Source organism: Pelophylax lessonae (genome assembly GCF_965119305.1).
Source record: "Pelophylax lessonae genome assembly, chromosome: 8".
Lineage (NCBI taxonomy): Eukaryota > Metazoa > Chordata > Amphibia > Anura > Ranidae > Pelophylax > Pelophylax lessonae.
Window position 1 is genome coordinate 46069422 of NC_138775.1, and position 18418 is coordinate 46087839.

Here is an 18418-nt window from a genome sequence, read left to right on the forward strand (position 1 = left end):
ATAGCGCATGATCAAAAAATCGCACAGGTGATCAAATACCACCAAAAGAAAGCTCTGTTTGTGGGAAAAAAAGGACTTCAAATTTGTTTAGGTACAGCGTCGCAAGACCGCGCAATTGTCCGTTAAAGTCACGCAGTGCCGAATCGCAAAATAGGCCCTGGTCAGGAAGGGGGTAAAATCTTCCGGGGCTTAAGTGGTTAACCACTTCAGCTCCGGAAGGTTTTACCAGGCCATTTTTGGCGATTCGGCACTGCGTTACTTTAACTAACAATTGCGCGGTCGTGCGACTTCGTACCCAAATACAATTGATGCCCTTTTTCTCCCCACAAATAGAGCTTTCTTTTGGTGGTATTTGATCACCTCTGTGTTATTTTAGATTTTGCGCTATAAACAAATAAAGAGCGATAACTTTGAAAAAAAAAAAACACAATATTTTTTACTTTCTGCTATAAAACATTTCCAATAAATCAATTTTATTTTATCAGTTTAGGCCAATTTGTATTCTGCTACATATTTCTGGTAAAAAAAATTCCCAAAAAGCGTATTTTAATTGGTTTGCGCAAAAGTTATAGCATTTACAAACTACGGGATAGATTTTTGGACTTTTTTTTGTGTGTTTTTATTAGTAATGGTGGCAATCAGCGATTTTTAGTGGGACTGCGACATTGTGGCGGAAAATCTGACACTAAGGGGTTTATTTACTTAAGCTGCAAAGAGCAAAATCAGGCTCACTTCTGCATAGAAACCAATCAGCTTCCAGGCTTTATTGCCAAAGCTTAATTGAACAAACTGAGGTTAGAAGCTGATTGGTTTCTATGCAGAAGTGAGTCTGATTTTACACTCTCCAGCTTTAGTAAATAACCCCCTAAGTGACACTTTTTGGGGACCAGTGACATTAATACAGTAATCAGTGCTAAATAATATGCACTGTTATTGTATAAATGACACTGGCAGGGAAGGGGTTAATACTGGGGGTGATCAAGGGGTTAAATTTAAGCCTAAATGTGCTTTCTAACTTTGGGGGGGGGGGGGGGGGGCTCTGTGACAGGCACACAGATATCAGTGTTTCAGCTTAGCTGAGACACACAATTTTACTGTGCCTGTATGACAGAAGAGCCACCTGCTGACGGCTCTCCTGTCAGTTTCTCTGAAGATCGCAGGAGGCCGGTGGCGATTAAGCCCGGTCCTCCCACGGTCTGGCTGCCGATGTGTCTAGTCACAGCAGGAGCGCAGCTCCGGCGGCGCGCGGCGCCCCGAGAGTGTGTGCACATAATAACGTAGATCTACGTGATAGGGCATACAGGAAGAGGACCATTGGAGTGGGGAGTCTGAGGCCACAGTGCTGGAGAGGAGGTGGGAATTGCAGAAAAAGTTGTTTTTTGTTTAAACAATTGCTGAGCTAGTTATTTTTTATTTAAACCTGGAGTTGGGGGTTTAATTACTCCGGATACACATTTCTGTTAGAGGCACATGATACCCATAATCAGTAAAGCCTACTACACATGGCCGAATGTCCGGCGGCATCGACCATTCAATAGAATTCGGTGGCCCCAGTGCATTGGAGTCATCCTTTTGAAGGGTCAGGACCAAAAAAGATCTGCCGATCGACTATCGATCAGTGCTCTGGGGTGGGGTGTTGGGGCGGTGTTGGGGTCAGGGGAATGGGCAAATAAATATTATCATTTTCATTCTGCTCCAGCGCCTGCCCAGGGAGACTGCGTCATACGCATCGTATCATCCAGGCGAGGTGAATGCGCTGTTTGTGTAAATGCAACGATATGTAACAAATGTGATGTGTTACATTATTTGTTTGGTCTATGTACAAATTATATATAGTACAACTGATTTACATGTATTTTCTCATCTATGTAGTGAAATCAGTGTTTCTCCCCCTCTTTGTGTGTCCTGAGGAAGCCAATCAGCGAAACGTATTGACACACAGGGGCTCACTCACCTGATAGTATGTAACAATATGTTTGTTAACAATTGAGCTTGTATTAGCCATTTATTACATTTGTATGTGATTGTTTTGATCAACACTTTCTTTTTATGTGTTTTTTATAAATGTGTATACTAAAAATATATGGATTTTATCAATATTATGCGTTCTATTTTGTCTTAAAAGGCTGGTCCAATTTTTTTCTTTATAACTTAACTTCAAGAATTCCAAATCAGACGAGAAGACACTCAAATAATGCCCAGGTGAACATTCAAATGGGGTTTGGGCTCCTCAGCTTTCCCAGTGATATAAGGCTCGCTTAGGTCAGCCTTCAAGTTACAGGGGTGTAGGGTAAGTATTTTTATATTCTAATTTTTAATGTTTTCAATTTGAGTTTTTTATTCAGGATGGAAGGATAGGCGATAAGTGGATCTTGAATTTTTACCCAACGTTAACCTATAAGTATGTCTTTCAAGTGCAGGAGAAAACATATGCAAGCATGTAGATGGAGTGCAGCAAGCAGAGGTAATAGTTCACATAGTCAGTTGCTTTAAAAAACTTGTATTGCAGTAATGCAGCAACAGTTCACAACAAACCCGGTGGAAGGGCTTCCCAACCGGTTGCACTCACAGTTTTCAGCAATGTGAAAACAGGAGATTCCAGCAGGACTGATAGCGACTGTTGAAAGGGGAAAGAGTGCAGCCTGGCCATCTAGCGCCCAATTAAGAAGGTGTTCAGAAGAGATGAGGCCATACGCTTTCTCTCCTCATCAGGAACCTTTCTGGAACATAAGTACTGTCACTCACAGACGGAGACAAGAAAATTCATGCGGGCTACCCGGGAGTTTTGACAACTTATCATCCTAATCATCATCATCTATACGCAAAATCTGAAGGTTGCAGGGGTGATCGAGTGCCGCCAGGGGAGGGCTCTGTTTGTTGGAAGAAGGAAGGACATCGGTTGTATTTGGGTGCAGCGTCGCACGGCCGCGCGATTGTTGAGGTAACGCAGTGCCGAATCGCAAAAAGTGGCCTGGTCATTAAGGGGGTAAAACAGAGTGTTGTCTGATGTGTCCTGGCTCCTGGATCTTCTGGGACATACGGGAGAAGTGTTGTCTGATGTGTCCTGGTTCCTGGATCTTCTGGGATATTCCAACAGCAGCTTCTGGGGTCGATCTCCCGTAGGATCATAAGGCTATTTATGACCACTGCAAGAGCAGCGGTCATAGACATCTGGTAAGAAGCCAATCGGCTCTTTTCTGTGTGGTGGAGGTACTTACCGTTCCAGTCTCTCTCCAATATTATAGATCTTCACTTGTCAAGGTGTCTTTCTGTGGATTTGAATGCTCCACGTACCATCTTAAAGTGGACTCATGCTATATGGTGGACTGTATATAAACTTCTCTAGCGCTGCATTTTTGTATTACACTCACAGACGGAGTACCTTTCCCTACTCTATCCACTCACAAAAAGCATGCCAAGCATTGGAGTCAGGGCCTTAAATAGGCTCTGCCTGACCCAAAATGGCTGCCAGAGTCACATGGAGCGGCAGAATCCAAATGGGTGTTTCCTCAGTGACCCAGGAAACAAGGAAGCACAAGCAAAATCAAATTCAACCTCGAAGCTCCAGGGGTACAAAGCTACCAAGATAAGCACATCTCCATCATTCTACCTACAACAAAAGAGTGGCGGAAGAGCTATTCTTTGTGGAAATCAAAGAGGACCTCTACGATACCCTATAAAATGCCTAGGACTTATATATATTTTTAGTACAGGAGATATACAAAAGTTTCAGGATCTCAATGCATGTTGTTTTAGGGTAGATCTGAGGCAGCCAAGACACTAAAATCATTATGTATACATTATATATTTTACAAGTACAGAGGGCCCTCAGCACAAAGACATGAATGTCTAAAGTTCATGAAACGCTATAAGACTCGGTTCACACTGAGGCGACACGACTCTGTACTACTTCGGGAGGCGACTTGTCAGTCCCGTGCACCTCGACTTCGGCGCGACTTGCATGGACTTCATATAATGGAAGTCTATGGAAGTCGCTCCGAGGTCGCCCCGAAGTAGTACAGGACCCTTTTTCTAAGTCGGAGCGAGTTGCGTCGCTCCTATTAGAACGGGTCCTGTAGCAGTCAATGGACTGCGAGGAAGCGCGACTTGTCAGGCTGACCAAGTCGCCTGACAAGTCGCGCTAGTGTGAACCGGGTCTAACAATGTCATGCTATGCTAGGTTAGGGCTTGCCCCCAATTTTGAGTCCAGGTCTCCTAAAGCTTCTGTTGCAAATTTATACCAAAGGAAGCCTATAAAGAAAACATTTCAGAAACATTTATTTAACTAACATAACCTTTTTTGAAAATGCATTATGTTAGTAAACCCTTGGAAACGTGTTATAATTTGCAAGTCAAATCGTTTCCAAGAATTTTTCAAATAGCTATAGATTTAAAATGACATAAAGACATTGAGTGTGTTGTTCTTGCTGAGGTTGTTATAGAAATGGATCACAATATATGCAGAACTTCTAAGAAGCGGAGGTTTTTTCCACTGCTGTGCAAGGTCTATTATCTCAGCAGAAAGTTGGTGGCCCCAAAAAACAATAAGGTGTAGCCACCCTTCTCCTGCGCTTGGTATCCAGACCCCTTGACCACACACTTCACGGGACTGACAACTGGCTTCTCAGATGGCTAAGGTCTTGCTGCCCTTACGGACTGGGGTAGTCCACCGATACTAAAGGCAAAAAAGAACAAAAAAAGGGCGCACCGACCTAGCGCATTATCCTCAATAAAAGGCTTTATTTAAATAACATAAAAAATGGCTACTCACAGACGTAGATAAAGGTATAGCATATCAAGCTGAATTGCTCAAAAGTCCGTGTTTAGTCCATATAAGCGTCCATGATGAGATGACTGACGCGTTTCGAGGACCAGCTCTGAGTGACTCTGAGGAAGAGGCTGGTCCTCGAAACGCGTCAGTCATCTCATCATGGACGCTTATATGGACTAAACACGGACTTTTGAGCAATTCAGCTTGATATGCTATACCTTTATCTACGTCTGTGAGTAGCCATTTTTTATGTTATTTAAATAAAGCCTTTTATTGAGAAAGTTGGTGGCCTCCTGGTACAGGAGTCTGGGGGAGGTCATAGAACTAGAAGTGTAGAGTGGAAAGCGCAGTAGGCTGTTATAGCACGCCGTTAGGGTTCATCAGCTCTGTGATGATACAAATAGCGAGATGCTGTTATTTAAATGTCAACTTAGCCCATGAAATTACAGTTTAATAAGAGTAAAAAATGTAAAGGTACGCTTTCAAAAAACATGGAAATGTTCTATTTAAAGAGTAACTCCACTTTTGTTGAGAAAAAATCATTCCCCTCCGGGTGATCTCTGTACATTACAAGGATTTTAACAAACTTTTTTCCCACAAAAGATCAAAGTATTCTGCAACATATTTTGGTAAAGAAAATCACATGACATAACCTTTTGTTATTCTGAAGAAATCATTGTTTGTTCCTCTGTGCAGAGTGGGTCTAATGGAAGTGGTTTCAAAATTATCAGCTGTGACAGCTGCAGGGCTCTAATGAGGAAATCTGCTGGGCCTACATCCCTTTAGACGTGTTCCTATTGGGAGTATCTCACCAAAAATGAAATTTTTGTTGCAGGGGATGCCAGAAATCCGACTAGTATCTTAACCTCCTTGGCGGTATGATTCTTTCGGATTTTAGGTGCTGAAAGCGGTACCATTATTTTGCATGTAACTCTTAAGAATGAGCAGCCCAAACCAACTATTTACATATGATTCTTTTTTTACTGTGCGTTCTTCTTTATAACATCTCAGGTATGATAAAGTTTAAAACACAAAATCATAAATTATATATATATATATATATATATATATATATAGGTATATGTATATATATATATATATATATATATATATATATACACACACACACACACGTATATATATATATATACATATATACATAAAAAGTACAGTAAAACTGCAGGAAAGGGCACTGGGGGGCAAACTAATGTGATTTTTTTTTTATTTTGTAATGTATCAGTGTGTTTGGTGTGTTTCACTATTTGAATTTGCCGCCGGTTCCACCCCCCTGCGAACGTCACGTCGCAGGAGACGGAAGCCGGGGCACGGAGACAATCAGGAGGAAGAACCGCCGCTAGACACCGCCGAGACACATCTCTGGATCCCGATGACAAGGTAAGTAACCCTGCTTACAGGATCCAGCAATGCTTCTGGCGGTACCCCGAGTGTGGCTCGGGGTTACCGCTTTTGGCTCTGAAATTTAACCCCGAGCCACACTCGGGAATACCGTCAAGATGGTTAAGCAGACTTCTGGGTAAATAAGTGAGCCAATCACACAAGCAGGAAATGATGTTTCTGGGGTGTGGTCAGTATACATTCTGTGTACAGAACAGCTCCAGGTAGCCATATTGCATTGCAGTTTCAGAAAATACAACAGCTGCAGATTGAAAAGGAAATTTTTAATAGCATTCAATCACAATATGACTTGTGTTGCAATTGTATACGCTATATTGTTTTTACTTTATTTGCTGTTTTTTTTCCCCCCACAAAAGTGGAGTTACCCTTTAATAACTTACTGTATGTATGAGGTGCAGTATACCCTTTTTAATTCCCTATGATTGTCTGTACCCGTGTTGTCTGAAATGACCTGATTCTAAGGCAGGGTGTCAGGAGTGTGCTCCTATTCTATGACAGCTGCTGGTCTCATTCCAGCATCCTGGTTTTGGTTGTGACTAGGGTTGCACCAATACCGTTTTTTTGTTATCGCTGAGTACGAGTACCAATACTTTCGGTCAAGTACTCGCCGATACCGACTACCGATACTTTGCAGTGCGATTTACTTCAATACAAAAAAAATTTAAGCAAATCGCACTGTAATAAATCACATGCTATTTGAACAGGAATGCAGTGTGATTCCTGTCTGAATTGCAAGCAATTTCCCCCACCGCTTCTGTGTGTGTGTGTGTAAAGAAGAGGGAAAAGCGCCATCTAGTGGATAGTTTAAAAAAATGTTAGAACTCACAGTACCTACCTGGCCACATGCAAAATAATCTACATAGGTACAGTGCATCCGAAAAGTATTCACAGTGCTTCACTTTTTCCACATTTTGTTATGTTACAGCCTTATTTCAAAATGGATTCAATTCATTTTTTCCTCAAAATTCTACAAACAATACCCCATAATGACAATGTAAAGGAAGATTGTTTGAAATCTTTGCAAATGTATTAAAAATAAAAAAATTCCAGTTACATAAGTATTCACAGCCTTTGTCATGACACTCAAAATTGAGCTCAGGTGCATCCTGTTTCCACTGATCATCCTTGAGATGTTTCTACAACTTGATTGGAGTTCACCTGTGGTAAGTTCAGTTGAGTGGACATGATTTGGAAAGGCACACACCTGTCTATATAAAGTCCCACAGTCACAGTGCATGTCAGAGCACATACCAAGCCATGAAGTCCATGGAATTGTCTGTAGACCTCTGAGACAGGACTGTATCAAGGCACAGATCTGGGAAAGGGTACAGAAAAATGTCTGCAGCATTGAAGGTCCCAATAAGCAAAGTGGCCTCCATCATCTGTAAATAGAAGATGTTTGGAACCACCAAGACCCTTCCTAGAGCGGGCCAGCCGGCCAAACTGAGTGATCGGGGGAGAAAGGCCTTAGTCAGGCAGTTGGGCAAGAACCCGATGGTCACTCTGATAGAACTCCAGTGTTTCTCTGTGGAAAGAGGAGAATCTTCCAGAAGAACAACCATCTCTGCAGCACTCCACCAATCAGGCCTGTATGGTAGCATGGCCAGACGGAAGCCACTCCTCAGTAAAAGGCACATGACAGCCCGCCTGGAGTTTGCCAAAAGGCACCTGAAGGACTCTCAGACCATGAGAAACAACATTTTGTGGTCTGATGGAACAAAGATTGAACTCTTTGGCCTGAATGGTAAGCGTCATGTCCGGAGGAATCCAGGCACCTTCATCACCTGGCCATAATCATCCCTACTGTGAAGTATGGTGGTGGCAGTATCATGCTGCGGGAATGGTTTTCAGCAGCAGGAACTGTGAGACTAGCCAAGATCGAGGGAAAGATGAATGCAGCAACGTCCAGAGACATCCTTGATGAAAACCTGCTCCAGGGGCAAAGGTTCTAACAGGACCCTAAGCACACAGCCAAGATAACAAAGGAGTGGCTACGGGACAACTCAGTGAATGTCCTTGAGTGCCCCAGCCAGAGCCCAGACTTGAAACAGATAGAACATCTCTGGAGAGATCTGAAAATGGCTGTGCATCGACACTCCCAATCCAACCTGATGGAGTTTGGGAGGTACTGCAAAGAAGAATGGGAGAAACTGCCTAAAAATAGGTGTGACAAGCTTGTAGCATCATACTCAAAAAGCGTTGGGGCTGTAATTGGTGCCACAGGTACTTCAACAAAGTATTGAGCAAAGACAATGAATACTTATGTACATGTGATTTTTTTTTTTTTTCATTTTTAACACATTTACAAAGAAAAAAAACGACTTTCACATTGGCATTATGGGGTATTGTTTGTAGAATTTTGAGGAAAATAATTAATTTAATCAATTTTGGAATAAGGCTGTAACATAAAAATTGTGGAAAAAGTGAAGCGCTGTGAATACTTTCCGGATGCACTGTATATGGAGAAGTTCCAGGATATCTGTGGGTATAGGGAGGAAGTGATGTCAGCTTGGGGGTGGACCACCTCTACATCTCCTCCAGCCCTGTGAGCACCTCCAGTGGCTGTGATTTGCTATCATTTGCAGACCGGGACACCTATGTAGATTATTCTGCATGTGGCCAGATATGCACTCTGTGAGTTCTAACATTTTTTTAAACTGCCCACTAGATAACGCTTTTCCATTACACACACACACACACGAGCGCTATTGAAAATGAAATTGTTTACTGTTCAAATCACATGCGATTCTTTGCAGTGCGATTTTTGCCCATTCATTTTGTATTGAAGCAAATCACACCGCAAATTATCAGTTTCAGTATTGGGAGCATCTGATCGAGTACCGACGCTTGTGCAAATGCTTGGTATCCGCACCAATACCGGTATCTGTGCATCCTTAGTTGTGATACATTCTCTCTGCCTCTCCACCTGTAAGGTGATTGATGTGGTCAGTCTCTGGGAGGAGCCCAAACCTGATTTAAGCCAGCCAAGCCTGCAGTCTCTTGCTTGTTATAGTACCAGTAGGCCTTCTTGCCTTATGGGAAAGGGGACTGCTATAGGTGAAGAACACAGAAGCCAGCTATAGTGTCTGACCATCTGCGCTGGGGGATAAGCCTGACACAGGGAAAATAAAGGCCAAGTGTTCTAAACCCTGCACTCTGCACGTACAGAATCACGTGACAGGCAGTCTCACCCAGAAGTCTGATGAATTTCAGTGGCGGCTGGTGCATTGGGGGCGCAGGGGCACCGCTCCTCCATCCATGCGTCCGGCCCCCTAATCTACATGCAGGGCACCGGATGCATAGATTCCAATTGTTTTTTTTTTTTTTTTTTTGAAGCACGTGATTAGAGCCAGAGGTTCTAATAGGCTTCAAAAAAGGGCAATAGCGAATGAATATACCCTACTGCCACACTGATTCTCCTCCTGACCAATCAGGAAGCAGGTCCTGAGACCCGTTTCCTGATTGGCCGAAAGGAAAAGCCATCCTATTGGCCAAGAAGCGGAGGAGGAGGAGGGAGGAGACTGAGACTGAGGGGGAAGTTGCCGCCACTGCCTGCCCAGATTTAAGTGAATCACACCTGGACACATGTAACAGGCCTAACTAGAAATCCTGCTCCCTAATAAGCAGGAAAACAACCCAATGCTTTTACCTAGCACCTGACTAGGAGGGTGCTACACTTTCTTCTATTTTCATCAGGTGATCTGGCAATAAAGTTTGTTGCTTTTCAAAAGAACAAGCTCTTCTGCAGATGTATCAATTACAGCAGGGGTGTCAATCTCAATTTAATCGTGGGCAGCATCAGCAATATGGTTGCTTTCAAAGGGCCGGATGTATCTGCAAGACTATATAAATATACTCCTTCTGTTGCTGCCGGGAAGAAGCAGGAACAGAGCTCGGAAGCAGAAAATACAGGGTCTGGTGATGGACCAGAGGAGGGCGGGAGTCAGCTGAATGCTGAGACCAGAGGAGTTGGAGACAAGGGTATGCTGCGACTGTAAGGACAGTGCAGGATCTGTAGGAGGAGTTCTGTCTGTCCTCTGCTGAGAAGGGGGGGGCAGAGACAAGTATATCCGCAGCAGCACAGAGAAGCGCAAGATCTGGTGGAGGAGTTCTGTCCTCTGCTGCCAACTGCTAAGACAAGGTGGAGCCAGAGACAAGGGGGGTGCTGCAGCTGCAGGAGAGTGCCACATGAAATGGCCTGGAGGGCCGGATTCAGCCCGCAGGGCTTGTATTCGACACATGTGAGTTACAGGAATAAGACAAATCATTTACCACTGCCAGGGGTGCTTGGCAGTGATCAGCTTTTTTCTATTCATGTAAAACTTTTATTCCAAAAGGAACAAAACTGTTTGTTTTAATTGCTTATATAGTGTTGGCAGGATTTTAATTTGGTAAATCTGCTAGTACATCTAACACTCCCCTCCCTATGGACTGACAATGCTGCTGTCTAAAGGTGCCTCTGTTTCTCCTTCATCCAGAGTGGGGGCACTCTAATACAGGAGGTGTGTTACTGGCCAGATCACCTGGTAAAAACAGAGGGAAAAAGCCAAAAAAAAGAAAGCTAATGCAGCCATCACATCTAATGATTGGTAAGCTGCAATATAATAAAGTTTTGGTTTTGGGTTTATTACCACTTTAACTTCAGGTTATGTTCCTTTGGAAAGCAGCCTCCAACTTGAAAGTGTTGGAAGTTCTACAGCACAGTGGAGTGGACTGCTCACTGATACAAGAAATAAAAGCAACTGAAAGAGTGGCTGATTTTTGCTACAGCAATCATCGCCCACGATCGCCCCACAAATAATCCTTAGCAACTAGCAATCAATCGCTACATATAAGGAACAATGGAGGTGTTAGTGATACCACAATGCTCCGAGTTTGTGCAGTCAATCGTCACTACATGCATCTGCAATAGCAGGCAATTTTAGTAGTACAATCACACTATCGAAAAAAAAAAAACAGTATGTGCCCAGTCTAGGTTAGTATTTTTAAAGCATACAATGTGCCCTACATGCTTTAGATAAGAATGGTATTTCTTTAAGACTTTGAGAACTGTATATAACACAATACCTCCATTCCCTGGGATCCCGAACCTCGCATCTTCCCTTGATTCACTTGGACGTAACCTTATGAGATCTAGCACCTGTGTGACCTGATCCACATCTGTTGTAATTTGGCAGCTTCGGGGAAGTGTATCAGTGGGTTCACTGCTGGCCAACGCAGATCCATATATATCTGTAAGAAAATGAAAATGTTTCTATAACAACCTTTTAGCAATGTAATGTCGCTGTAAAATTTGGATGTTTCAGAAAAGTGCAGCAATCAATGAAAGGGTCATGTTAACTGAGAGAATATATTTAATTACAGCGTATGCTGCTCGGTTTCTAAGGGGCCTTCAAACTGATGGATCTTGGTAATGCTAACATTCCTTTTATTTTCCCTTTTTAAACAATGACAATATTCTGTATTTCAGAGCATTTTACAGAGGGCACTCACATCAGTCATTGCCCTAGAGGAGCTTACAGTCTTATGTCTCTGTTGGTCAAAGGTGAATTCAAGACTAAATCCAGCCAAAACATTTTTTTCTTTTAGTTTTGAATGTAGAGTGTTGAAAAGTTGAAATGTTTCTGTTTGCTTCCTATGTGTTTTTCCCTTTAGTAATATGGATGAAATGGCCGCATACCACGAGAAGACTTGATTGAAAACAGAGTTCTTTATTCGTACATTTACAAGTACAAGGTACTGCAGGATGGAAATGGTAGACGTGTTTCACACAAACTCAGCGTGCTCAACAAGCACGCTGAGTTTGTGTGAAACGCGTCTACCATGTCCATCCTGCTGTACCTTGTACATGTATGAATAAAGAATCAGGTCTTCTCGTGGTATGCGGCCATTTCCTCAATATTACTTTGTTTGCGGTGGCGAACCGAGGTCCAGCACCCACAATGGACTGTGGATACAGACCTACCTGGGTGGTGTATACTCTCCTTTGATGTTTTTCCCTTTGTCAGACAAAACAGAAAGCAAGTGGAAATTTTCCCGATGGCAAAGGTAGAAACAAATAAAATAAATCTTCAGTACCAACCATGAAGAAGAATTGGAATGTGTGTTAGGATTTTACTTCAAAGAGGAAAGAGCCAAAACCAGGATCTTATGTAATGAAAATAGAACAAGTTTCAGGGGTTCTAAGGCTTCCACCTCATCAGAGCTTGGTACAATTGATCCAAGCATGTACTGGAGTAAAAAAAAAATTGTAGAGATTCTGAGGGGTGATTAGCATGATTACTCTAGATACTTACAACTTTATCAATCTAGTATATGCTTTATTCAACATTACCAAGCCCTGGTGAATGGGGTACCCTTTGAACTCCTAAAATGTGTTGGATTTTATGAGACAAATAATCTGAATAAAATTAAATCTGGGGTACGTTCTGCCACCAAAGATGGGGCACTATTCCTCTCACTGACACCAATAGTGGGGCCTTATTTCTCCAACTAATACCAATAATGGGGCACTATTCCTCATCCTACGGACCACAGACCCTACCTAAATATATTTACTAAAATTAAGCACAAAGCCTGAGGCACTGGTAACTCCCACTGATGCTGGGGCGTTTTCTACTTTCAATGACCACAGTCAGGCCCCTTAATTCTGAAGGACATTTAACTGGCCCTTTATTTAGAAAGTTTGGAGAAATCCAACTTTAAAGTGGTAGTAAATTCTACAAACATGTTTTTTTTTTTTTTTTTTTTTTCAAATGGGCCCCTTCAGGTTTGTGCTATAATGTGCTAGAATGCACAGCATATAGCACATTGACTGACTTACCTTTCAAACAGAGCCTTCCAGTGCTGGGCTGTCAGCGCTCCCTGAGCTTCCATCTTTGCCCAGTCAACCTTCCGGGGTTGCAGTCTCCAGCCATTTGAATGGCCAGGCTGCGATGACGTCACTCCAGCGCATGTGCACTGGATTCACCATCATGACACGGTGCTCTCTACAATCGTTACACTCAGTGTGCCCTGAATGAAGAGCATACTGTGCATGCATCTGTTACATCATTGTTAAAATTAATTGGTGCGCTAAACGTGTTGATGCGATTACAATGAATCAGCTCAATATATATAATGAAATACAGTGCAAACAAAGTAACAAATCTCCTAAGTTAAAGTCCAAAAGTAAATGTCCTTCAGATTATAACCACACTGTGAAAATAATTGGTATGTGTTTCTTGTGAAACCGTTGTGGTAATATAGGGGTGCTGGAACCACGTCCCAAAAAATGTGACATCCACGTGAGAAAGATCCCCACCACCAGCTGGCTGTTCTTCTTACCAGATATATAAATATCGTAAGCAATCCAAAATGCAGAAATCATGCACATCCACCCTGCGTGTGAACCACACTTAAGAGCCTCTTACCAGATGTAGGATGAATTGGGCATTGGAAATGAAATCTCCCTCAGCCAGAACGTGACAGGTAGCTGGGTAGATGGTCTAATCCCCACGGACCAAGTGATATTGGATCTTCTTATTGCCTCCGCAAGTTGCCTCAGCTCCAGCACAGCGCGCCTCCCGGGGGAGGGCTTCATCCCGCCGGCCACTACTAATCTTGACAACGGACACAGGCGGCGGTCCCACAGCGAACAGTCAGCCGGTGACAAGGCCTAATCCCTCTCCGGGCCCTGGATGACAAATACCAAGCGCTTTGGCGGCAGCGGTTTGGGGTCGGCTTGAGTTGTTGCCTCCTCAGCAGCTCGAAGCCGATGTGAATATTTAATAACTGTGCAAGTTTAGCAGATATTCACAGTACCTATAGGTATAACTTACTATAAGCTTACTTGTAGGGCAAATTTTCAGTTTAGAGTGTTCTATCGCATTAAGTGATCCAGTACCCAACACCTTTCTTCTACTTCCAGGATTTTATTGCTGTGTGTTCACATCAGTGAGATTTTTCTACACTTCAAGGACCAAGATGGATGTAATTCACGTAATTTATATGTAGGAAAAGCTCCTCTATAGTGTAACAGCCATTAGTGAAAATCTGACAGAGATACGACCCCTTACCCAAAAGTTGTGGCTGGAGCCTGGCTTCATCCTAGAAGTATGTTTTTCAGAGAGGAAACCAACACTGGAATACCCAAATGCCGGGCCGCCGATAAGGGTGTACTGCCTTTCCTCCTGTATGGGGCCTGGACCACATCAGTTCAGCAGAGGGGCCTGGGCACCTGCAAAGCAGGAGGTCTGGCTATGCTGCTTTTTTGGTGGTCCAGGCTGTATACATGAGTGATCCCCATGTGGTTCCCTCTGCAGTGAATCTGGCTTCTCCTTCTCTCACTCCTGCCAGCTTTAGCTTCTGCAGGGAAGCCACAGGGATACAGGATTCTAATGATGGATCCTTCCCTCCTCCCTCTACACGGATTCCCCCTGTCCTCGTCCCCCACAGTCTAGCTCCCTTTACTGCAGCACTGCCATTTGGCTACCCTCCTTTCCTTCCCGCCAGGCTCAGCAGCTGCAGGGGCCATATGGGGGGATTGGACTCTGAAGAGGGATCCTCCCTGTCCTGATTGCCCACAATACAGATCCCTCAGGGCCCCTCCTGCCTACTTCAGCTACTGCTGGGGAGTTATAGGGGGATCAAACTCTGAAGACAGATCCTTGCCACCAACCTTCGATCCCCCCTGTCCTTGTGGTCCCCACCACAGTACAGATCTACTGATGCCCCTTCCTTGCAGTGCTGCTAGTTGATTTTAGTGTATTTTTATCAAAAATATGATTTGATACTGTCAGATAGGCTATACGGGGCTATGTGATTTCTAAAAGCATGCCTGAATCCATGCTAACATCAGATACAATATAATCACCATGCCTTTAACTAATGTGATACACCTGAGAACTATAATTGCTCTACCATACTCCCCTTCTAGGAATACAGTAATCCTTTCCAGTAGTTCTCCTTTAAAGGGGCAGTCACAATAATGTTACATGTTACATATAGTTTAACAGTAGATGGCAATATAATATCAGCTCTAAATAGTGCACACATAATAGCTTCAGCCTAAGTAGAAAGCTATCTTTAATTCATTTTCATATATTCAGTTGTATTGATATGCACTGTTGATCTGAAACACACAGAATAAAGAAGCACTTGTACTCTAAGAAGAGAGCTTTGCTCTCTTACATAACAGCTGGAGTCACTTATGTGTCTATAATAGACTCTTAACAATGCCAAGGTTTAGCAGGAATGGTAAAATACAATGTGATGTCACCTTATCGCAATATACATATTGAAAATGAGGAATCTTTTGGGGAAGAAAAATGGACAAATCATACAAATGCATATGGCGTCTTTGGTGGACATAAAAACCCAGTTTCCCTCATGGTTCCCTAGGACCAGAAACGTGTTACTAGCTGGATGAGCTGAAGGGCAAAAAACCTAATAAGAAAGCCAATGCAGCCATCACATTTACAGATTAGTAAGCTGCAATATATAACATTTTTATTTTTGGGTTTAATATCACTTTCACATGAAAGTAGAACTTTGTGTATATATTAAAAAAATATTCTAGTAGGAATACCTTTGTAGCAGATGAGACCCTGTATGTCTTTTCTGCAACAGCTGCTTCCTCTCTCCCTGCTAGCAAGTTTCTTTAGATTGTCCACTGAGCCACGCATGTAAAGGTGAGTGTACAATCTCAATATGGCTTGGGTGTCAGAACGCTAAACAATTCCATACATACTTATGTCAGTTACGCCATCTTGGGCTGGCCAATTTAAGATGGCTGAAGATACCAAACCCTGAAGAAGACCGGGTGAAGAGGTCTATGGTGACGAGGGAGCATGTGGACAAACAAATGGCGACTGCCCCCACCTATAACTGGCCTTTGCAGCAAGGAACACATATAATGGATAGGCAGAGGGCAGGTGAGCCTGGAGGGAGCCCACCCCTCTCCAAAAGGCGCAGGGGCACACTGGACACCCAGCATATAGCACAATGGCAGCAAAGGTGTCCAGTGCGTCCCCTCGTCAGTATTCCAACAGTACAAACAAATGGCCACTGCCCCCACCTATTACTGGCCTTAGGTGGAAGCCCATGGAAGGTCAATGCATGTCAAACAAAAACCAAAGAAAATTTCCAGCTCAACTTACCGACCAGCCTGCTGCCAACTGATCTATCCTAACAGTATGCATTAAGAACAGGGGTTTAGTTTGCGCACATTTGCAAATACATACGTAAGGTGCAGAGCCATTTCAGTTCCTTTAAGGAGGGATGGGCTCCCTCCAGGCTCACTTGCCCTCTGCCTATCCATTATAATGCACGTGCCTCTACTATGGAGGCTCTCAAAATTTAGAGTTAGGACTGCAGATAATACTGGGGTTCCGCAGCAGACCTTAATTCCCACTTTGAAGCTTATATAAGATCTTAGTATTTGAGATTACACTTTAGATCTACAAGGACGTAGTTCAAGAAATTCAGATAAATGTCAGAAATACCTAACTGAATACTTTATTTAGGCAATTGAAATCAGAGGTTCAGCATATTAGCTAGGCAAATTACATCTTTAGAATGAAGGGGGCAGCAATAGTAGCCTCTATGCTGACACTTTTCCTTTAACCTGAAGTATAACTAAAGACAACATTTTTTTTAGTTTTAGATAGAGTGCAGAGGGATTAGAAAAATGCTTGTCAGTATTTATTGTTGTCTGTGTCCCCATTAGGTAGATCCCCCCTCTCTATGCGTTCTGTTTATTTTTATTATTGAAAGTGAAAGACAAAGAAAATCCCACATTTTGGGTTGTCCCCAGAAAAGTAATAGAAGTGAAATCTTCCAATAGGGACACTAGTTTGGGTGACCTGGGGGTCCCTAAGAAATTCTCTTAATTTGCAGGGATTTCCTCTCACTTACTGTTTGGCTATGGGACAGGAAGTGAAAGTAAATCTCCACAATGGGTCACAGATGGCAAAGAAAGTCTGAAAAGGGCTATAACCCTCCTTTGCTCTATCCAAAATGTAAAAAAAAAAAAAAAAAAAAAAAAGTTTTGCCTATAGTTCTACCTTAAAGTGTACATGCAGCCAAAATACAACTAGAAAAATCAGCAAAGGGCCATAACATATACGTCAGCAGGACATGTCCCTTGTGTTGATGTCTCTTCTTTTAGGTGAAATCTTCCTCCGCCTATTCCCCTATGCCATAATCTTCTGGGGTGGCAGAGTTTAATAAAATGAAAGGGCCATTATAGGCTCTCATCAAGACTGCCTGACTATGCCCATCCTCCCTACCAAGCCATACTAAATTAAATAGGATGATTGAATGATTGAATGGTCTGTGATAGATTAGGTAAAATGTCTATTTTTCTATGTCTATTTTTGTACTATTTTTGTACATGTAAATATGCTTTTTTATTCCTTACTCAAAAAGGCCGCTAGCAGCTCCCCCTCCCATTGAGTGAAGCTCGTGTAACTAAGATGGCACCTCCATCCAGGACTACACCCAAGATGATGACACCTAGATCCTGAAGGAAGTTTACCTTACATGGACATGACCAATCAGAAGCTACAAGCAATCAGATAACGCTATGCTTATGACGCACTTGCCCACGACACTAGCCGCTCGCCTATATAACCCCATGTATCCAGTAGCAATAAAGGAAGTATCACTTACCTGAAGACGCTTCAGTGTGGTTCTTCTCGTGCATGCACCAGATTATATAGGCCAAATCAGGAAGGGGGCAAATACTCAACCAGACGATTGGTCTGATCCAAAACAGGTCCACCCCCCCTCCCCCCCATTCATAGATCATGACACCGAAAAATTACAGCGGTGGCAGTGGGGGGCATGGACAGACAAGGATTTTACCTAATAGAAGAACACCCATATGGAACCTACCCCCATTGGGAATCCACAAATGGAGCTATGTAAGACTACGTCTTCCGTTTGCTGACTGATCTTTTGGGATCCTTGAGGGAATCTTGTGTATAGGTGCGGCCACCTCTGCTGTCACTACTACCCTCACCCTGCCTCTCCAACTATTGTCAATCATTGTCTAATACTGGCCCTTCAATCTGCCACGGCATAATAGCATATACCTATCTATATGCCAAAATACATGATCAGAGAAGTAGGAATACAGCAGTCTCTTGGAAATACAGATTTTCATCTGTTTGCCTTTTAACAATCCCTGGGGCCTCCCCTTTTTCTTCGTCTCATCTATGATGTCTGTATGTGTCTGAGATTTGTTCC

At 43.0% G+C, this 18418-nt stretch overlaps 1 protein-coding gene across 1 annotated transcript in view; it reads right to left on the reverse strand.

Moving 5' to 3' along the window:
- CFAP20DC (CFAP20 domain containing) overlaps positions 1 to 18418 on the reverse strand; it is a 476046-nt gene that overhangs the window by 295684 nt on the left and 161944 nt on the right. The window contains exon 8 of the mRNA XM_082266497.1: positions 11255 to 11419. Within this exon, the coding sequence (XP_082122623.1) occupies positions 11255 to 11419 (165 nt within the window). The remainder of the gene's footprint in view (positions 1 to 11254; positions 11420 to 18418) is intronic.